Consider the following 23659-nt stretch of genomic DNA (forward strand, 5'->3'; position numbering starts at 1 on the left):
TTACCTTGTTTATTAATTTTGAGCAACTGCTCCCCATTGACACAAATCACGTTTGAGCAGCCCTGAGTATATGTAAGTTTAGCAATTAATTTTGCTTCCTCATTGTGCTAAGCTTTAAAGTGGACCCAAAAGTACATTCACGTCCTAATCCCTGGAACCTGTGAATGTTGGTTACCCTATTTGGAAAAAGGGTCTTTGCAGATGTGATTAAGGAGTTTGAGATGACAGATTATCCTGGGTGCTATGGACTGAATTGTGCACCCCTCCCCAACAAATTTGTATATTGAAGCCATGACCCCCAATGTATCTGTATTTAGAGATGGGGCCTCCATTAAGGTAATTAAAGTTAAATGAGGTCATAAAGGTGGATTAGTGTCCTTATGAGAAGAGATCAGAGAGCTCTCTCTCCCACCGCCCGGCACTCCCCCTCATGTGTACACACAGAGGAAAGGCTATGCGAAGATGTGAGAAGGCAGTTGTCTGCAAGCCAGGAAGAGAGCCCTCACCAGAAACTGAACCCTGCTGGACTCTGATCTGGGACTTCCAGCCTTCAAATGTGTGACAAATTTCTGTTGTCCAAGCCACCCAGCTTATGGTATTTTGTTATGGTGGCCAGAGCAGACTAATATATCTGGGTTATTCAGGTGGGCCCGAAATGCAGTCACATGTATCTTACAAGAGGGAGTAGAGGAAGATTTTAGACTCACAGAGAAGAAGGGGATGTGAAGACAGAGAAGAGAGATTTGAAGATGCTGGCCTTAAAGACTGGAGTGACAGAGCTACAGGCCAAGGAATGCTGGCAGCAACAAAAGCTGGAAGAAAGAACAGATTCTCTAGAGCCTAGAGCCTCGAGTTGGAACATGGCTCTGCTGAACCTTAGTCTTGGCCCAGTGAAACTGATTTCGAACTTCTGACCCCAGAACTGTGAGAGAATAAATGTCTGTCTGTTTTAAGCCACCAAAGTTTGTGGTAATCTGTTACAGCAGCCCTATGAAACTAATAGACTCAGTAACTATTAGTAACAGACTCACTCAGTAACTAATAGCTCAGTAATTATTCATTTAATAACTGAGTTTAACCATGATCTGAGACCCTAAATATCACCCTAAATATCATATCCATCCCTTCAAGAAATGCTTACCGAGTTCCTATTATGTATCATGTGCTGGGGATATGGTGACAAATAAAATGGATATAACTCTGTTCCCAGTTTCCAGTCTATCGTGGGAGACAGACTAAAACTAACTTGAAGAACTTAATCTGTTATATGACTTTGGGAAAGACTGGTGTTGTTGCAAAAACTCTTATATCTCCTGGTTTCCCCCCTTCCTCTTCGGAACAGTTTTCTCAGCATTTATCTGAGACGCTGTCTCCCGGGCTTGAAGTCCTAAGAATGTCGAATAAAATATAACTCTCAACTTTTAGGTGGTGCATCTTTTTCAGTCAATAGAGCCACAGGACGTAGGCACTCAGGAAAGTTGTCAGGCCCTTAGAGGTCAGCAGGGCATCTAAATTTTGCTCAAAATGCAGTGAGAAAGAAGTTATTAAAGGGTATTCAGAAGAAGAGAACATAATCTGATTGGTGTTTTAAAAGGATCACCCTGGCTGCTGGTGGGTGATTAACTGTAGAGACTGTCAACTAAAAAAAAAAAAAAAAAATGCACCACCTAAAAGTTGAGAATTATGTTTCTTTGGCGGACAAAACTGAGCACTTAAACCCAGGATGCAGCCTCTCGGGCAGCTCTGAGGGACCGCTCCGAAGAGGTAAGGGGGGAGCCAGGATATGTAGGAGTTTTTGCAACAAAGACCAGGTGGTTGGAACATCAAAAGATTACTGTTAAAAAAAAAAAAAAAAAAAGATTACTGTTAATTACAGAAAACAGACATCTCAAGTTAAGGAATTTAGCACTTTTCTGTGTATGGAAAGATGCAAAAGTCTGGGCTCACTGAAATCATTCCTTTGATATGCACCTCAGCTATCTGGGGCCAGTATCCTGTACTTTCTCACCCTGAGTCTCCTCAGAGTGCACCATCGGGGGTGGCTGCAGTGGCTGACTTCTAGGTGCATCCTGTTTCTATCCTGAGTCCCGTGGCTGTAATGTGATGACTGTGATGTGATGCAACATCCTTTGTTTTTGGATAGGGCAGCCAACGTTGTTTCATTGACAAGAGGATTAAGTGGAAGCGGAAGACCAAGAGACTATTGAAATGGTCTAAGTGAGAGATGGTTGTATTCTGAACCAAGATGATGGCAGTAGAAACAGAAGGGGATCTATTTTGTTGGAGGATGGATAGAATTTGCTGACGGAGTAAACGTGGGGAGTGAAGAAGAGAGAAATTAAGAATCTCAATTACTGAAGCTGACTGTTCTGAGAGTATGTGATTCTCTTCTAAGCATTTCTCATGGTGCGTTTATTGTCCTATTGTCACATATCATCTTTTTAATGGAGAGGATTTACCCTTAACACCTTCTATAGCACTAGCATACACTGCATGGTGTCGTAGGTATAATTCCTGCCAATTGGTCTCCTTTCTCGCAACCTGAGACGTGTTCTAAGATGAGAACCATATTTAGGAAAGTACATTTCATAACAATTCTAAATTAAGATTGATAATCTTAGATAGCAAACAAAGCTGTGGTCTACTTCCTCCAAAGTATTTTCATGTGTATCATCTCATTTCATTTTCAGAAAACCAGTTCCTCAGAGAAGCATGAAGCGCCGTGATGAACGACTTGGAACTGAGGACATGGGAGGTGTGGGCAGGTCTAATAGAGAACTTCGGGCTTGTCTTGTAGTGACAGCTGACATAGCACCCAGAGGTTCCACCCAATTCTTTTCCCATCTCCTAAGTGCTTGGTTAACTGCATTGCAGCGTAACTCTTTTTGTTTCTTCCATTCCCTATATTCAAGCTTCTAGGGCAATCCATATCTCTTATTGTACAGGGGTGGGTGGGGCTCAATTGTATTTAATTCAACATATCTTGGAACAACTTTAATGGATTGTTGATGAATTTGGAAGCTGTTCTTTCTCAATTCATAGAAATGCACAATCATCAAGAAATATTATCCCGGCTGCAGGAGGGGGAAACCCCTTGACAAAATGAAAAATGAACTCTCCTGCAACCATATTGGAATTCCTCATTTCCTTCTCTCACATGCACGTGCTGGTGGCAAGAGAGACAGAAAAATGAAATAAATGGATGAGTAATTTATTGTAAATAATATCCTGACGTGGCAGCTGTCAAGGAAGAAATCATATTATGGTTTCAATGGTTAATACATTTTTCTTCTAAATAAGAAGTCTGGTACTGTAGACTGAAAAAAATGCACTACCTAAAAGTTAAGAATTATGTTTTATTTGGCGGACTTCCTGAGGACTTAAGCCCAGGAGACAAGTTCTCAGACAGCTATAAAAGGGAGTATTCCTAAGAGGTAAGGGAGGAGCCAGGATATACAGGAGTTTTGCAAAAACAAACTAGGTAGTTAAACATCAAAAGATTTCTGCTAATTAAAGAAAAAACAAACATCTCAAGTTAATGAATTTAGCGCTTCTCTATGTATGGGAAGATGCAAGAATCTGGACTCATGGAAATCATTCCTTTGATATGCACCTTAACTATCTAGGGTCAGTATCCTGTTTTTCTCCATCCTGAATCCCCTCAGGGTGTACAGTCTTGGCTCAAGTGGCTGATGGCCTGATGGCTGCAACATCCTTTGTTTACTGGTAAGGCTGGTGACACTCTTCATCCACAGAACCTGATAAGTAGCTGCCACCTTCTTAAATAGCCCTCGACACTCACTTTTTAATTCCAGAATATCACTGAGAAGTATTGGCAGTGGGCCCAGAATATTGGGTTATTCCATCATAAAATCTTACATCATTATTACTTTTTCCCAGAATTGTATAATACTCGAAATCCATGAAGTGCTATAAAAAATGTGACAGACATTCAACACTGTTCATTTTTTTTTCTTTGTACCTATTATTAAAAATTAAATTACCTAATGTCTTAGGACTTGCAAAAAATGTGAATTTTGGGTTATGTTACTATTATACAAACACATTTTAAAAAATAAAAATCTAGAGTTTTCCCCTAAATTTGACATCCATGAATTGATATACCCATCTATATGTCTCTATATGTCTCTCTCAGTATATAGTTTTGAGGGAGATGGTGAGAAGTCACTAAGCTGTAAGGACATTTGTCACTTGGAAATGACCTTCTTTATTGTCAAATTAACCTGTGCATATATACAATGGTTTTCTCCGGACACGTCGTGATTCTGGGAAAGTTAATTGGATAATATTATTGTTATTATCTGATATTGTTGTTTCTTCTGGGGCACACAGTATGCAGAAAATCAGTTTAGGATGTGCTCCCTGTCTCCAGATGGCTTTGCTTCATCCTTCTCTGTAAGCTATGGCTTTAATATCCATCTTAGCTCAGGGCTGTTGTTTTGCATTGGCACCCCACTCATTCCTTTACGTAAAATGAAAACAATTTAACCAATAAACTGAAGACATTTCACTGTATTGTATGCATGCCACAGATATCCTTATAACAAAACTAACAGATGCGGCCTTAGATGCCACCAAGAACTCAAATAGGAGGCGGATACTCCACTTATTCTAAAACTGTGTAGAAATGATTACAATTAGCTTTGAAAACAAGTCCACGCACTTGAAGTGCAAAAAAATCTGTAGCATTTTGTGTAGAGCTTCCAGCAGCTTTGTTAATGATACACTCTGCAGAGGAAATGGTTGCTTCCTGGTGCTGAAGATTAGGGAAAAGTTTGCAAGGACAATTATAGTCCACATCAGGGGTCAGTAAACTAACAAATCTGGCAGCTGCCTCATTTTGTAAATAAAGTTTTATTGGAAGACAGCCATGTCCATGGCAGAGTTGAGTGGCTGTAAAGACTGTCTGGCCTGCAAAGCCTGAAATATCTGTAGTCTGATCTTTTACAGAACTGTTTGTGGACCCCTGTGGATGTAGACACATCAACAAATACAGATATAGATACAGAAATACAGTATATGATAATGACATTTCACAATTTTACTGTGGGATGACTTATGAATAATGAATCTGAATATTACATATGATTTTTTCTGTAAATAGAATAAATTTCTTAGCAAATGTTCAACCCTTGATGTGAGTTACATTCTTCCTGTCTCCCATGACAATGTATATAGTTATTATGGCATTGAACTGCTTTCTAATACCCATGTTCCCTTGAGATGCTCCCTAAGCAATCCATCAATTCAAAGAATGAATCAAAACAGTGACTTGCTATTGTGGGATCTAAATTTTTAACTTTTCAGCAGGTTTCGTCAACTTGAGATGTAAAGAGTCCATATCAATCAAAAGCTTTTTGCATCCTATGTGAAAATTCCTAGATAACATTCAGCTTAGAAAACTGAAGTTTAACCTTTAATGTTTCTTGTAGAAATAAGCCTTTCAGTGAATAAATAATTGCTGAACAACTACCATGCCAGGCCCTGTACCAGATATCAGGGAGACATCCATGGCCCCTGTCGTCTTGAGCTTAGTACTTACTTCTTACATAAGGTCTGTCCTTTCACTTAAAGCTGCGACTGGGTAGTGCACAAAGGCAACACCAACATAATCCCTAACTGCTGAGACTTCCAGAGCGATGGGAAATCGCTCCACGCCTGCTCGAAAATGCCTGGTTCTATGGAGCATCAAGAAGGAACCGGATGTAATACTGGTAGCCAAAATTTACGTTCAAGTTGCATTGAGTTAGATTGCTAAGTGTGAGGCCCCGCAGAATGGTTTACAATGTATTTATTTAAAAAATAGAACCACATCCCAAAATATATTTAAATGAGGAAGAAACTAAGCATATGACTAAGTTGGTGCTTAGCAATGTAATGAGTGAAGAGTTTTAGTTATGTAAAAAGAATGAGGAAAACAAACACAGAGAAACCCTTTAATTTTTTGTCCATGTTTGTCAATTAAAACCGAGAATAAACCACTTAGAAACTTCTAATCAGAGTCTCATTGCAATTTTGTCCCATTTTTCAATGGCAGAGATTCGTATTTAGATTTCCTTTTCATTTGAGGGGATTGCTAGCCTTATGTATTTCTGAACTGAAAATAAATTTTTTTATGATTATAAAAATAACAAGTGTTCATATAGTGTTTCAGCAATACATAATTTATCCAATACTTTTAAGTGGAGAACATGAAATACAAGCACTCAAAATTCTACCATCCTTGATAATGGCGTTATTTATTGAGTGTTCACTGTGCCAGCTACAGTAGGTGATTTACACACACTATTTCATTACTATAAGGACCCCTAATGCTACCAGTTATACAGTATCTACTATTGTGACCCCCATTTTGCTGATGGGGAAACTAAGGTTGAGAGAAATTAAGTAACTTTTGCCCCTGGTAGCATCAGGGGTTCTTGTATAGAATTCAGAGGGTCTTCAAACCTGGACAAGAAACCCGGATTTTTAATTTCATTGACCTCTAGCTGACATTTAACATTTCTTTGTCATAAATGTAAGCAATGAGCTACATTAGTATTGTTGTACCCTAGACTCTTTCGCAATAGAAATCACATGTATTTTTATATCACACTACAATTGCTGCACAGATGTCTCCAAATATTGCTTACACTCGTCACTGCTTTGAAATGATAATAGTTATTAGATGTGCTTCCAGATCTTGTGGTTTGTATATTACTATAACAATCACATTTAAAAATATTTTGATAACTTTAATACAACCAGCTTACTTTGTAATGCTACGTATTTTATTTTAGACATTTAGAAACATTGAAAAAGGGGTCTTCAGGCTTCACCAGACTGCCAAAGGGACACATGGCACAAGAAAGGTAGGGGACCCTTGGTAGGGAGTGAGCTGAAATGCACACACAGGTGGTCTGACTCCAGAGCTTGGGCTCAGGCTTGTGACAGCTCTGTCATTCTGCCTGCCCTTGGACTCGTGTTCACATTTTAGTGAAGATATTTTCAGCTCTCTCTCCAATTTGGAGAGAATTGATTAAGTGGTGATTAGGCAAACTCAGGGAAAAGTCAAGGAAACATTCTTAGGAAAAAAAACCCTTCCCTTCTTCCTCTTATTCTCAATGAGGCAGGGGAATTGGGGCTTGCCATTATCTGGGCCTCTGGGGTGAATTGGGGGAGCAGTTTCAAGGCCACCAAGGAACTGTATCCCTGGGAACGGGACAGGTCATAGACCAAGTTGACCTACAAGTGTAAAGACATCAGAGACATTCTCAAACAGAAAAAAACCCAGAGATACCACACTTGTGAACTCTTGGGGAAAAAATAAAACCAAATTCCTTAATGACAAAGTCCAGTCACTCAAAAGATTGGAAAGGACTGGGTGCAGTGCTCAATTTTTAAAACAAAAAAAACCTCTCAATAGCTATAAAGCTCTGAGAAAAAGAAAGTGTTACCTAAAAAAAGTTATCCTTTGAATACAAACATAAGACATATTTTCAAGGAAGCAAAGAACACTTTCTGACAGACCCACCACTAGCCCAGTGGCACTTTTGCAGTGACTATAAAGTCTCCCCTCTTCAACGCACCTGACCATCTGCTGGAACATATTCCTTATAAATGGACAAATTGCACTGTGGACAGCCTGGACAACCATGCATGGCAGCCCTGCTTCCTGACAATACCAATAGTGATGAAATCCAGCCAAATAAAGAGAAAAATCAAGATAAGGAATTCAGAAAAGAGCCTGCATTTCAGAGACTGGTGGTATAGTAAATGTAGTAAGTATGGAAATATGGGCTTTAAAACCATAGGGATTATATTGATAGAAATTAACTATTAAAATAATTGACAACATAAAAACAGTACAACAGAAGTCAGGAAATGAAGAAGGGATAATATCAATCATCTCTCACGGAAGGAAATAAATAAAAACTCTCAAAACTTTAAGTATAGAGTTTAAAAGAAATCTTCCATCTATAGTAGCCCCTGGAGATGTATAGAGTGATGTCTCAGCTTTAGGCAAGACAGTGTTTGAGCCGATCTTTGTTCTTTATCTTAGCAAACTGATGCTCTGATTTCCACGTGCTTGGGTCATCCATGGGAGATGGATCCATACAGGTCTGCTGACAAAATTAGGTGTCTGATTGTGCAGGAGGGGGCCAGGCTATGCACCCTGATGACAAACACATCCCATGTATTCTCCTGGAAGACAGCTAGCTGTTTTTTCCTGGCTATGCTCCAGTCCAACCACAAGCCTTTCCATATGAAACTTCTGCAACACTTCTAGCTCATTCCATTTTTCCTTACAGCTTGTCCTGATGATATGAGTTCAGAATATCTGTTTGTGATGTGGAGTTTATGAATAGATTCATGTAGAAGGAATTTTGACTTCTGGCTATAATTCTGGACCTGCCACACAATTTATCCCCAACTTCTCTAATCCTTCCAATATTTCTGGTAAATGGAAATTGCTAATATGGCAGATACTGGCTACTCGTTCACTAAACAAACCTGTTTTCTTTTCTTCCCGCACAAACAGCTTGACTACATTTCCCAGCTTCCCTTGCAATAGAATGTGGCCATGTGACTGAGTTCTGGCCAATAGAATGAGGAGGAGGTTATATACATCACTCCGGACACAGCCATAAAAGTCTCTGGGCTGTCTTACAGCGAGCCCTGAAGAGGACTCCAAGAGCCTAGCCCAGGAGCAGGCAAACTTCTTCTTCAGGGGCTAGATAGTAAATATTTCTGGCTTGTGGGTCACACAGTCTCTGTCACAACTACTCAGTGCTGCTGTTGTAGGGCAAAAGCAGCCACGAATAACATACAAAGAAATGGACGGGGCTGTACTCTGAGAAAATTATATTTACCAAACCAGGAGGCTGGCTCACAGTTCATAGTTTGTTGGTCCCTGCACGAGAGGATGGCAGAGCCACAAGATGGAAGGAGCCTGGGTTCCTGAATGGCTGCCTGGGAAGCACTCCCTTCCACCCATGAAAGCACTTACTGTAATTCAGCAAGATGGAAACTTCAAAAGACACTGTACTGAGTTTCCAGGCAGGGGGAAACCAAGTCTAAACATTCATTGCTCTCACACCTGGGTATTTCATGTGAAATGCTTTGGGGCCTCAGTGATGCTAGCTTCTCCAATTCTCTACTCACCAGTGACAGTTTAAAAAATATGAAGAATCATAAAAGCTGTGTCAGTTTTAAAATCTCCCATTAATAATTGCATTAGGGAGTATTATACTTAAAATTCAGCCTTTTAAGATGCTGTTCTTACAAAAAGAAATATACCTGGTTACTTATGCAGGTATTTTTATAAATCAGATGTGAAGTATTGCTTTCTGTTCATCAGCTGCCACAGGCTGGAGCTGCCTGCCTTGGCTTTTCAAGTGCAGTTCCATTACTGAAATTGCTCGCTGTCGCCGAGGATCAACAGGGTTGCTTGGCTGCAGATTCAGATCCGTGGCTAATGAAAGATTCCACTGTTGATGCAATCTCTACAAACTCTGGCATTGAAACTCAGATGTTAAGGATGCTTGAGATTGCTGGCCTATTCAAGTTTCAGTGGTTTGGAATCTCATCCTTTGCATTAATCCGCCTGGTGATTTTTGCTGTTCTTGTCACCTTTATTTATAAATAGTTAAGAACCAAAACAGTGCTTGGACCATAGCAGGCATAGAATACATAAACATTTGCTGAATGAAGTTCTTTTAAATTTAGTACACAACAACATATTATTAAATTAGCCCCACATCCAGAGTTATTAAACTTTTCTTGCCAAGTCCCCTGTAACAACAATAACAACAAAACTAGTAAGAGAAACTGGCGCATGTTGGGAGGTAATTTTTAGTGGCTGACAGAGAGGGTCAGGGTGGATCAGGGAGCTTGACACCTGTCCTCATAGGGTGTCATCTGGATTGCCTGAATAGGCAGTTGGTGATGTAAGAAACTTTTCTGATTACTTGTCGAAAATAACTCGCAGCAATTATAAAAATTTATCTGGTATAAAAATGCGACTAAAACATACAGATGAAGTTCTCAAAAATTCACGTGGATCACATTACCCAGAATAAAGTGGCATTCTTAGACAAATGATTTTGAAATCTCTCTCTACCATTTTTTTTAGTAGTGAATATTTGGATGGTAAAAAGGTCTTCCTGATGTAAGTGTGTAAGTTTTATGGTGCCCTTACCTTCCTAAAATATTACTCTTTCACTAGGATCACCTGTGGTTTCAGGCTGTTTGATATGGGGGGCCAGGTAAGCCAATGGCCTAAGTGGAGTGTTTAAAGGGGACTTGGAGAGAACTTACATTGTTCATTTCTTTCTCTATCAATTTTTTATTTATTTTGATAAGGCTACAAAAATAATCGCTTCTTATGAAATTACGCTCAACTTTATTACAGCAATTCTGTGGCAATATTAAACCTTGAAAAGGTAATAGCAAAGTATGTGAAGTAAGCCATTTTCTATTTTAAATGTCAGGCAAAAGGGAATACCCTGCATATTCAACACTGGCAGCTTTTTTCCTGAAGAATGTTCAGCACATGACGGCATATCTTGAAAGAATGATTGATATTTTATTTTAACAACACTTGAAATTTTAAAATTTATGGCTATCACCTAAAAATTCTATTGTAAGCAATGAAATAATCAAGGAATTCAGCTAAAAATGACTGATAAAATATTTTCTAGGGCTTCCCTGGTGGCGCAGTGGTTGAGAATCTGCCTGCCAATGCAGGGGACACGGGTTCGAGCCATGGTCTGGGAAGATCCCACATGCCGTGGAGCAACTAGGCCCGTGAGCCACAACTACTGAGCCTGCGCGTCTGGAGCCTGTGCTCCGCAACAAGAGAGGCCGCGATGGTGAGAGGCCCGCGCACCGCGATGAAGAGTGGCCACCACTTGCCACAACTAGAGAAAGCCCTCGCACAGAAACGAAGACCCAACACAGCCATAAATTAAAAAATAAATAAATTAATTAATTAATAAAATTAAAAAAAAAAATTGGGTTGGCCAAAATGTGCCTTTGGTTTAAAAAAAAATTTTTTTTTTTCTAAATTTTTATGCATGAAACCCCAGTTTTGCCTTTTCAAATAAGGAATAAGAGAAATCTCTAACAAAACTGTTAAAAGCTACACATCCAGTTACAAAATCTGAAAATAAGAGTAACATCTTAAAAATGAATGGAATGAGGGCTTCCCTGGGGGCGCAGTGGTTGAGAATCTGCCTGCCAATGCAGGGGACACGGGTTCGAGCCCTGGTCTGGGAAGATCCCACATGCCATGGAGCGACTAGGCCCCTGAGCCACAACTACTGAGCCTGAGCGTCTGGAGACTATGCCCCGCAAAAAGAGAGGCTGCGATAGTGAGAGGCCCGCGCACCACGATGAAGAGTGGCCCCCACTTGCCACAACTAGAGAAAGCCCTCGCATAGAAACGAAGACCCAACACAGCAAAAAAAATATAAATAAATAAATAAATAAGTCAGGAGCTCTTTAAAAATAAATAAATAAATAAAATAAAATAAAAAAAAAATAAAAATGAATGGAATGAGATAGGGATTACTAATCCTGAACCGTACATTCAATCAGAGAAATGCATCACCACTGGTCACCTTTCAAAAATTACATAATCCCTTCAAAAACTCCCTAAGGCAAGTCTAATCTTGAAGTTGGGCGAGAATAAATAGCTGGTTCAAAGCACTTAAACAGTAAACAGAAGCCACAAATTCAATCTAGGCTACTTTGACTTTTCAGTCCATGCTCTTTTTGCCACAGCAGACTGCTGAATTCACGCTTCACACAGCAGACATTGAAGTAGTCTTCTCACCCCAATTCATCTTCTCACCACCTGACTTAGTGTTTTCTTTGTTAAAGTGACAGATTAGCAGGTAACATAACTACTTTAAAAAGCAGTTGGGAAATTCAACAGGGTACAGTGTGTGTAAGTGGAGCGAACCTTCATTGCCCAGATTTGGCTTCTGAAGAGCACATGCACATGTCCCAGTTGGTCTGGCTTGGAGACATTGTACCCTTATTTGTGTTAGTGTAAATTATTAATGGGTCTCCTGTAGTTGGCAGAATGATGGCCTCCCCAAAATGGTCACATCCTAATCCCTGGAAGCTGTGAATATGTTACCTTACATGGTAAAAGGAACTTTGCAGATGTGATTAAGTTAAGCATTTTGAGATGGTGAGATTATCCTGGGTTATCTGGGTGGGCCCAATGTAATCACATGAGTCCTTACAAGGGAAGCAGGAATGGCAGTCAGATTTGAAGATGCTCTACTGCTGGCTTTGAAGATGGAGGAAGGGGCCACGAGCCAAGGAAGCAAGCAGCCTCCAGAAGCTGGAAAGGGCAAGGAAACAGGTTCTCCCCTAGAGCCTCCAGAAGCCACCCAGCTCTGCTAACACTTGATTTTAACCAAGTGAGACTTCTGATCTCCAATACCGTACAGTAATAAATCTGTGTTGTTTTTAACTATTAAGTACATGGTAATTTGTTACAGTAGCCACAGGAAACCAATACCCTTTCAATTTCAAAAGTGTCCTTGTGTTCAATAAGCAAGGGGATGGAGTTCATAACTGGTCAAGCTTTGACCTTGAAAAGCCAACACACCATCAACTTGAAAACTTCCTATGTGAATCTCATCCTGGGTTTGGTTTTAAGGGGTGTCTGAGGCCCAGTAAAGCTCATCTCCTGTAATTTCCATGGATTGCTATAGATTTACTGTTCTGGATTCAATAGTGTTGTTAGGTACTAAAGAACAGAAATATATGACCACTTCTCAAAAGTTTTGTAAAACTAGAGTTTGCAAGAGCACTATACCATGTAGATAGTCCACTTCAGAATTAGGTCTTTTGCTTCCTCGGGATGTGGGGCTTTATTGCTCAGTCAGCACAAGACGTAGAGAAGCTGCAGACAGTGGACTGATGGGTGGGGAAAGGAATGGATTTTTTCCAAGGATGGAAGGTGAGAAAAAGCAAATAATCAATGTTGGGCAGGAGAGCTTCATTTAATCATTTAGTTCTGCCTGAGTAAGCAACATCTGTGAGCAAATAGCCCTCCTCTCTCAACTTGTAGATATTTATAACTAGACCAGAAGGTTGTTTAAAGACATCGTGATTAGGTGAAAGGTAAACTCTGACTGCAGACTGTAGTAAAACCAAATGAGATCAGGTCATGGGTTAATCGTCAGTACTGAAGTATGAGTCCCCTCCCCGTTATCCCTCTCACATTCTTGCCCAGCTTCCTCCAGTGAGGGGAACCCCCAAGACAGTCTAATCCACTTTCGGATGACTCGGATGTTAACCTTGTTAACAAGGTTTCTTTCTATTTCACTATAATCTTATAACCTTCACCCTTTGGTCCTAGTGCCACCTGCTTGCAGCCACATAGATTGTCTGAACCAATGACTCTCAATTCTGGCTGCACACTAGGGTCAACTGGGGAGTCTTTAAAAATCTAATGTCCAGGCTGCACTACAGGCCACTTAAATACAGAATCAGTGAGAGTGAGACCCAAGCATCAGTATCTTAAAAACTCTTCAGGTGATTCCAATGTGTAGTCAAGGTTGAGGGGTACTGGCTTAAACTCTCTTCCATACTATACTCTTTAAATAGTTAAAGACGCCCTGACCTGAAAGGAATCTTCTCATCCTCAGGCTGTGACTTTCAACCATCTCCTTAAAGCAGACAATGTGAGGCAACTAGCAGTCAGTACTAAGCTGCCCTGGAGAGGAGTGGTGTCAGGAACCACGAGGGAAGACTTGGTGGCCCAAAGGCCATGGTGGGCTTGAATTGGTTCCTTCCATGGTTTTAAAACTATAACCAGATAGATACTTCCAAGGACACTAGCAAGAAAATGAAAAGGCAACCATAGGGTAGGAGAAAATATTTGCAAATCATATATCTGACAAGTATCCAACGTATATAAAGAAATACTATAACTCAATAAAAGACAAATAACCCAACTAAAAATGGGCAAAGAATCTAAATAGATATTTTTCCAAAGAAGATATATAAAAATATAACCACCTTCTCCCACTGCCCCAAATACACACACACAGACACACACACACACACAACTGACATCACCATTTTTAAATTTTGCAAAACTTGCCAAAATTTTTCATTGACCATAAACTGCTCTTAATGATAAAAGTACCCCCAATAAGCAGTTTTTAAAAATCAATTTTCTGCGATGGTTCATCTGGCTGTGGTGGGAAACCTGCACGCCGCCCAGACCTGCCCTGCTGCCAGCTCTGGAGAGCCTCCCATCTGGGAAGCCCACGGCCAATTTCAGAGGCAGGCAAGCTGGGCCCTGGGGAAAAACATCCTGGATTTTCCAAATAACGACTACTTGATTGCAAATTCAAGAATTGCTTGGAAGATTCTTTTAGAAATTAAGGAAAAGGAATTTTTTAAAGATTTAAATTGAGAATTCAGCTTATTTCTTTGCAGATATTAAATACTATTGTTCATAAAACAGAGAACAGTAAAAGGCAGCGTTTATTCAAGAAGTGATGTGGTATCATCTGTAAGTACAGGAGAGTGAAGGGAAAGGAGAAATAGAGCATTTGTCTATGTCATATGACATAGCCCATAATATTAACATGGCTTTATGAATACTGCCTCTATAAAAGGTTCCTGATTGGTCAATAGGATTCTCAAATTATTGTAAAGATATTTGTTTCAAAAAAGAAATGAAGTCAATTACGAGATTTATTTAAAAATTGTTTCAAAAAAAATGAAATATAGAATGTGAGCAAAGATTTAGTACAAGCTTATTCCCCAAATTATTTATAATAGCCAGAAAGAGATACCACTTGAATTCAATAAGCAGGGATTGTTCAATCAGTGGTTCTCAATGTTTAGCAACGAGTGGAGACATTTTTGACTGTCACGACTTGCAGGATGCTATTGGCATCGAGTGGGTCAAGGCCAGGGATGCTACTAAACATCCTATAATGCACAAGACAGGCCCCCTCGCCCCACAAAGAATCATCTGGTCTAAAATGTCAATAGTACCATGGTTGAGAAACCTGGGATTAAATAAATTAAAAGTATAGCCATTCCATGGAATACTATATATCTACAAAAATAATCTCAACTCTGGCTGTGTATTAGGATATGTGATGAATCATCTGAAGAGCTTCTAAAAGTTCCCACTACTGACCAATCAGGATCAGACTCTCTGGGGTGGGGCCTGGGCCTGACTATGGGTTGTTTTTTTTTTTTTAAATAAAACTTTATTAAATCAAATAAGTGGGAGTGTCTGTTTCCTAAGAAAGGCAGTTACAAAGGATAATAGCTGGTACGGGTTTGTTGACTTGGCTTTGAGCCTTATGGTCTCAAACCGTTGGAACGGCTATGTTTTGTATTTTCTCCAGGTGATTATAATGCACAGTCAGGGTTGAGAACCACTCATTCACATTCACATTATATACAGATATTAAAAGACAGGGAAATATATACATGCTAAGTTTATTTATTAATTTTTTTAAGATTTTCTTTTTTTTGATGTGGACCATTTTTAAAGTCTTCATTGAATTTGTTACAATATTGCTTCTGTTTTATGTTTTGGTTTTTCGGCTGTGAGGCATGTGGGATCTTAGCTCCCTGACCAGGGATCGAACCCACACCCCCTGCATTGGAAGGCAAAGTCTTAACCACTGGACAGCCAGGGAAGTCCCTACATGCTAAGTTTAAACAAAGCACGTAACAAAGCAGTATGCATGGTGTAATTAAATTTAAAAATATATATGGGGCTTCCCTGGTGGCGCAGTGTGGTTGAGAATCTGACTGCCAATGCAGGGGACATGGGTTCGAGCCCTGGTCTGGGAAGATCCCACATGCCGCGGAGCAACTAGGCCCGTGAGCCACAACTACTGAGCCTGCGCGTCTGGAGCCTGTGCTCCGCAACAAGAGAGGCCGCGATAGTGAGAGGCCCGCGCTCCGCAATGAAGAGTGGCTCCCGCTTGCCACAACTAGAGAAAGCCCTCGCACAGAAACGAAGACCCAACACGGCCAAAAATAAATAATAAATTAATAAATTAATTTAAAAAAAAATGAACTGCAAATATGTGTACTACAAAAATAATATGCACTGTAAACGTATAACATTTACCATGTTACCAATGTATAACAATACTTATCTGTATTTTCTGACTTTCTCACAACTGATATGTATTTCTTTGTAACAAAAGATAACAGGTCACTCAAGAAAACATTTTGGCAATTTCTTATAAAACTAAACATGCTACAACCATAAGCCCAGCAATTGTACTCTTGGTTGTTTATTTCAGAGAAATGAAAAATCTGTTCACACAAGAACATGTACATGAATGTTCATAACAGTTTTACATGTAATAGCCTCAAACAGAAACAACCCAGAGTCCTTCACTGAGTGTGTGGTTAAATAAATTGTGGTACACGCATACTGTGGAATAGTACTCAGCAATAAAAAAGGAGCTACTAATATATAAAACAATATGGATGAATCTCCAGAGAATTATGCTGAGAAATTATGCTGTGAAAAAAGTCGATCCCAAAAGGTTACATACTGTACAATTCCATTTACATGGAAGTGACAAATTTAAAGAAATGGAGAATAAATTAGTGGTTTCAAGGGGTTAAGGAGGTGGGTGAGAGACAAGTAAGCATGGCTATGAAAAGGCAACAAGAACAACCCTTGTGGGGATGGAAATATTCTGCACGTTAACTGTGTTAATGTTAATATCCTGATATTATACCACAGGTTTGCAAGATGTCACCAATGGGGGAAAGTAGGTAAAGGGTAAATGGGAACTCTGTATTATTTCTTAAAACTGCATGTGTATCTACAATTATCTTGAAAGTTTGATTTAAAGAAAGACAATAAGAATCAATTTTGACTAGAGAAAACACCTATTGTGTTTTCTTACCTTAAGGAAATGTATCTGTTAAATGGTAACGAAATATAAGTGTATAGCGAAAAGCATTGCTTTAAGAATTAAAAAACATCTATGACACCTCCAAATAGGTGAGTACAGGAATGTAATTTTCGGATAACACAGGTTCCCTTCTGATGGCACGATGACAGGGTACTGCACAGTTTCCTCTTCCCCAAAGTTACTTATCCTAAGTTAGCAGTAACATACAAATGATGAGAGGAGAAGATGAATTTTGGAGAATTAGAATTTACCTGGTTCATCAGCCTTCCCAGTTCCTGATGCTTGTTTATGTAGAGAGCCCCAGGTCTAACCAAAAGTCAGTGGAAGTATGAGGAGTGACAGACTCAGACAGGAACAAGCACTGCTCAGGGACCCTTTTCAGATATTTGTTCTCAAATTCAGAGAACATCAGCCTCACGGAGGAGCAGACTCCCCCAGGTGCACCCCCAGATGCTGATTCTGTGGCTCAGGGGTGTGGCCCAGGAATCTGCATTTTTAGCAAGTACCCCTGGTGAAAGCAGACTTTCCAGAGCACTGCTCTGAAGGATGCTGAGAGCCGAACTGGATCTGGACTGCCCAAGAAGTGACCGTAGTCCTTCATCAAAACAATAGGTTTCAGTCATCTTTCCTCAAGGACGATTAAAGGGATTCTTCTAGTTGGACCTTATAAAGACAATTACAGGAGGAAGTGCTGAGAACAGAACTCATGCTGAGGAATGGACTAGATGCGGATACTTAGCTGTAGAGGAGAGACAGAAAAATGGCAGCCACTGTGCTGTACTGATGAGACCCTGGCTGAGCAGTCCCCAGGGCTCTGGAAAAGAATTGGGTGTGTTTGGAGGGGGATTCTGAGGGAAGGTGGTCCTCCTAACACTGTGGTGGGGAGCAATGGGGGGAACATGCTGAGACTTTACTTTTTACCCTTATGAGGACCAGGGTGCACTCAGGAAACAGATTGCACCAACTAGACAAAACAAATTACCAACAACGTACAAATGCTGTCCAGCAATAGACAATTTCTTTAAGCTGCCATTTTTGCCACCACGCTTGGCAGAAGTTTCCTTGTAAAACAGGGACTCAGCATTTCATCCCTATCTGCTGCCATGGTTGCTTTCTTCACCTCTCATCTTCCAGATCTGCTTCTGGTCCTCCCAGCTGCCAACCTTGTTTGTGACCTCTTTTCCACCCGTGTCTGCTCTTCTTGGTCTGTTTCTTGGCTATGATTTTGGCTTAGCACAGTGATATTTCTGACCATTCACTTCTGCTGCTTGGCCTCTGGTCATCATCTCAAGTACATACTCCCTCCAGCTCAGCACTTCTCCGGGAACCTCCAAACCCAGTGTGACCTGGTTGAAGATGCCCTGCCCACCAAGATGCCCTATCAACTGGCCACATCCGTGAGAGGATGACATTACCTGTAATACTGCTGGTGAAGCACTTGGCTAGAAGTGGCCCAGAGCAGCGCCTCTTTTCTTCTGTCTCTTCTTCTTTGGCCTGTCCTAATTTGGTCTTATCTGTTTGGATATCCCTTACTCGTCCTTTTTCACACTGGTCATAGTCTCCACTGACCCTTATCTTATAGGACTAGTTAAGGAAGGGCAAGCGGGTCTCTTCTCACATACCAACTCTAGTCAATTGTTAATGAATCAGTGAGTGTAGTGTTTTAAAAATAGCCTCTCATAGCACACCTCAGTGGGCCATAACCAATGTCACAGCTGCCTTGGGTGAGGATGTGGGTAGAGTCTTACACTTGAAGAGACTGCCATCTCGGTACTGAATAGTTTCTCCTTTAGGGCTGATATAATAGAAACTATTTTGAATGCATTAGCATTTTCCATTCATATTTGCTATAAAAATACATGCAAAACAGAAACTGCAGGAACTGTGTCTTTTCTGCAATGAGAATACACTCTTCCGATGCCTTTGGCAGAATCCATTTGGCAGCAATAGTTTGAGGATTGTACAAGTCTCCCTAGCTTCAGGCTGGAAAAAGAGTAGCTTCTGGGGTGAACGATGTCAGAAAAACTGTCCCCCATTATTTGAAAGCCTTTCCCTCTAGAGCTGTTTCTTATCTTTCACTATCAAATGTCTGTAGTGACTAGTCTCTTATGACAAAATGTTGCTTCAGTCTTACAGTTGGAATGTGAATACCCAGGTCATAGGGGTTAGCACACAGAGGTGCATTCCTGCTTCTCAATGCAAAATCACAGAATTGGGGCCATTCCGCAGCAGAGTATTCCTACCTATATGCATTCCTTCCTACAAAGTATCATCTTCAGAAAGGAGCACTGACTCCACTTACCTTGTAGTGGAAGAGAAACAATCCACAGAACAAGCTGTACAGATCTGCGGTGAGCAGGGAGAGGTTGACCGAAGTGGCGCTGGTTTTCTTTATGACCACTGGCATGAAGCTGTAGAGACCAAACATGCAGGCACTAAAGCCAACGTAGAGCAGTCCTGATGGGGAGAGGAAAGAGAGGCGACGTCACAGCCTCTTCCAGGGCCTCTGTGGATCCACAGTGGGTGAAGGAAGGGGAATGGTGCCCCCCGACTTATCTTTCACTCTATTAACGGATGTTTATTATTGGGCAATACATAGCTAAAACATAAAGCAAAAAGTGAAAATCTGCACGTGGAACAAAAACCACATGCTTCTCACACATATATGATGTTTTGCTTCTTCCGGGAAGGAGTAACTCTTAGTGGCTACAGTCAGAACATAGGGTCAAGTCTTCTAAATTCTATTTCTGGTTGTGCTGTAAGTAGTTTCTAGTACCCATGTCTTTTAAAACTTTTTTCATTTCTTTTTTATTTGCAACATAGGAACGAAATTACTTGGTGTCATGTATTGCCCACAACGATGAATAACTACACAGTCCTTAAAATGGAAGGGCTTACATGACAAAGAGATGTGGACTAAGTCCGAGTACTGCACTGAAGTCCTAACTGTGTGACCTTGGGCAAATCACTTCATTGCTTTGACACAAGATGATCTGTCAGTTTCTTCCAGATCTGTGAATCCTGCTCAGCCCTACCGCCAATACCAGAGTCCTATTCCACCATCACTCTTCCTAGCATACCATGGGCTCTCACATGCAGGCTCTGCTGCTTTAGAAATAGATAGGTAAATGCTTTGTAGACCATCAAAGAACGAAGTTTTGCAAAACAGAAAGATAAAAAAGACGAAAAAAATGCCCTTAAAATGCTATATGATCAGTCCCTCATCCTCTGAAATTCTCTCTCTCTTTCTCTGTCTCTCATTATAACTAGATACACAATTGTTAATACTAATTCCATAAGTACATAATTTTGTTGAGTCCCAAACAGAAGATTATGGCTAAATCTAGAGTTTTGTTCATCACTTCCTAGATGTTGACGTAACACAAATGTAGAAAAATTATGCTCATTTCTCTACCTTGAAAGAATAAGGCATAGAATAAGCATAAGTAATGCGATTCAGTGGATCTCTGGGCATTTTTATATAATAAAATATCCAACATTTCCAAAGGAACCTTGATTACATGTGTCTGCTTTAGGCTGTGGGCAGATTACTTCCCTTGAATCCTATGAATTTTGGAGGATTTGGTAGGTACTAGACATGCAGTCCCTTTGACTGTGAAGAACAGGGATCCCTCCATGGAGAAATTTGGTTTTCCCATATGAAAAGCATTTCAGGGCATGAATCATTATTCTATATGTTTCTGATATTTAAGGAAAGTTTCAGGAAAGCCATGCCAAGTCTATATAAGAATTTTATTTTGAACACTAAGTAAGCAAACTCAGTACAACAGCCCCCTCTAGTGTGGTGGAAATGCCCTAAGAGGAAACTGGAATAATCACTTTTCTCGTTCAGTAAATTATACAAGTCCTCTCGTGGATATTCTGTCATGGTAATGTCAGATGGCTTTTGGCTCCCCATCCAAAGTTTTAATTCCCTAAATGTTCAATTTTCCTGTACTTGGGTTTCATGCTACTTATAATTCATTTTCCTTTTAACCAAGTTACTAAAAATGCAATATTAAATAACCTATGATTAATACATGAAAAGACATAAAAATTAATTCAGTATTCCTTTAAGGAATCTGAGAGGAACAGACTAGGGATAAAATATATCCTAAATTAATCCACTAAAAGTAATCAAACTTGATCAGAACATAGTCCAGGAACCAGAGCCTTAAAAATTTTTATTTTTTCGATTATACATGACTGGGCTAGGAAGTTCCACAATCCTACCCTCCCATCACTTTACCTAGCACACTATGGACTCTCACATGTGAGATCTGATGTTTTACATTCACTCAATTATTCACCCAGGTATTCACTGAGTACCTACTAGGCTCTAGGGACTCTGCTATGGGTTAGCAATACAATGGAAAACAGGATAGACAGGAAGCGTAGAGTTGGTATTAGTACTATGAAGGAAGAAAAGGGTTCCTATGAGGAATGACAGGGGGCTTGTTTTAGGAGGGGTGGAGGTGGCACTTACCTTGAATGCTGAAGGACTAAAGGAGATTGCCAGGGGAAAAATAATTTAGGCAGGAGGACCTACAAATGTAAAAGACCCTGATGGGTTCCAGGAGCTGCCAGAGGCCAGAATATCTGAGCAGGAGGAACAGAGTGAGGCAGTGATAAAAGAGGACGTTGGAAAATTAGGCAGGGGCTGGATTATGTGGGGTTTTGTAGGTCTTAGAAAGAAATCGATCTTTTTCTAGTTGTAATGGGAAGCCACTGAGGAGTTCATAGCAGGTGGCTAACGTCTGATCTACATTTCTAAAAGATGACCTTGGCTACTGTGAGGAGAAGGCACTGAAGGAGAAAAGCACGGAGGGGACCAGTGAGGAGTGCAGGGTCTCAGCCCAGGCAAGAGATGCTGGTGGCTTTGCTCGGAGTGGCAGTGGAGACGAAGGGAAGTGGCTGGTCTGCGAAGACTCAACACGCCCTGCTGGTAGACGGGATGTGGGTAGCGAGGAAAAGGACAGCGTCAAAGACACCTATGGGTTCACATGGGCTCTGGCTAATTTAGAAACTGGGTGAATTATGATGCCATTTACTGAGATGGAGAGAACTGAGCAGGAGGACCAGGTTATCAGGGGAAATAAAAAGCTCTATTTTGAACACGGTAGGTGTTAGATGCTTACGCATCATCCAAAAGGATTTGTCCAGTAGGGAGTGGATATACAATTGGCAGCTCAGAGAAGAGGTGTGACTTTACAAGCAAATTGGTGAGCCAAGGAGTGTAAGAAAATAGATACACAGCAGAGTTTCACTCTACTCATCAGGCTACCTTGAGATGCTCCAAGCTTAAACACTCTAGACCTGTTCTTAAAAACTGCAGAAATTAAATTTAGAGGGATAGGAGTGAAATATATACACCGTCATAGTTAATCACTTTGCTGGGTCAACCAATGTTTTTGTGTGTGAATATCCTGTTTTGTGAGCAAAGCATGGTCAGCCAAGTGAACACATGATTAAGTGGAGAGTGGGAATGCAGTATTGCTGCAATTTACTGATTTGTTGTTCTTAGATGGACATTAGCTAGTTAATGGACGTAAGTGATGCATCTGAAGGCCCAACTTGCTGTGCATGTGGGGTTTTCAAACAATCGATTGACATGATCAAACAAACGGACTGAATTACTTTTTGACTGACAACCACATGATGGGTGCAATAACTACATTAACAAAGTATATGTATAACCATTTCTTATTTGAAATGATTTCCCTCTCACTAAAGACAGAATTTGGTAGAACTTGTCCTCACGCACTAAAGAGATTTAAGCTAAAGAAATTGGAAAGAATACTACCAGCTAATACTGATTGAGCACTTGCTATGTGTCATGTACTTTATGTACATTAATTAATCTCCATAACAGTATAATGCCCTTGCTGCCATTGCTATTGTTATCCTCTTTACACACGTGAGGAAATAGGCTTATAGAGTGTATCAGTCCAAAAACGCAGTCCATACCATGTTCAAAAGAGGAAATATAATACGGGGCACAAGTTAAAAAGGTGTTTGAATGGGTGATGGGGAAACAGGGATGGTGAGGCAACCCAGACATTAGCAATAGCAGTAAATTATTCACACCCCTGGAGCCAGAGGGATCCAGGGAGGAGGGCATGTTACCAGAGGTCAGAAGTCAGGGAAGCCCAGCAGAGGAATAATCAGAGGACACAGCCATTTCTAGAGACCTGACCTGAAAGAAGGAGACACTCCGTGGTTTCTTTCTTTCTCCCACCCTCCAGTCCCCTTCTACTGCTTCCCATTGGCCACATCTAACTGAAAGCCAGTTAACAAAGCAGCCTGGGAAGCACTGTTTGTTTTGCATGAGTCAGTTGTCAGCCTCTGCAATGAAGAGCAGAGTAACGGTAAGAAAGAGATCTGTGAGCAAACAGGCAGAAGACAAGCTTATAGAGGTTGAGTAGCTTGCCCTCAGGTCACTCAGGCTGCCTGAATTTAAATTCTGAGCACATACTACTAACCTATGTTGTCTAATTATTATGAAGAGAAATGGGGCTTGGATGAGCCATCCTATTTGACTGTAATGAGCATCTCATTTTATATATGATATATACACAACACATCATATATACATGATACATCATGTGATATGTGCTATATATGCTTATATATGATGGATATGGTATACACATGTATAAAGTACGTGTCTGTGTATGCTGCATATTTTTATCTCATCACTTTCTTTGGGATCCCAC

General features: G+C 40.4%; 1 protein-coding gene across 4 annotated transcripts in view; it reads right to left on the minus strand.

Moving 5' to 3' along the window:
- Positions 1-23659, minus strand: part of SLC35F1 (solute carrier family 35 member F1) — a 398845-nt gene that overhangs the window by 12095 nt on the left and 363091 nt on the right. For 2 of the 4 annotated variants that reach the window (XM_059941968.1, XM_059941969.1), the window contains exon 7: positions 19246-19400. The exons of 1 other annotated variant lie outside the window; for it this stretch is intronic. In XM_059941968.1, the coding sequence (XP_059797951.1) occupies positions 19246-19400 (155 nt within the window). Of the gene's footprint in view, positions 1-17519; positions 17607-19245; positions 19401-23659 lie in introns of those variants that run through there. One more of the 4 variants, XM_059941970.1, reaches the window with a different exon arrangement.

Source organism: Balaenoptera ricei, chromosome 12 (assembly GCF_028023285.1).
Source record: "Balaenoptera ricei isolate mBalRic1 chromosome 12, mBalRic1.hap2, whole genome shotgun sequence".
Classification (NCBI taxonomy): Eukaryota; Metazoa; Chordata; class Mammalia; order Artiodactyla; family Balaenopteridae; genus Balaenoptera; species Balaenoptera ricei.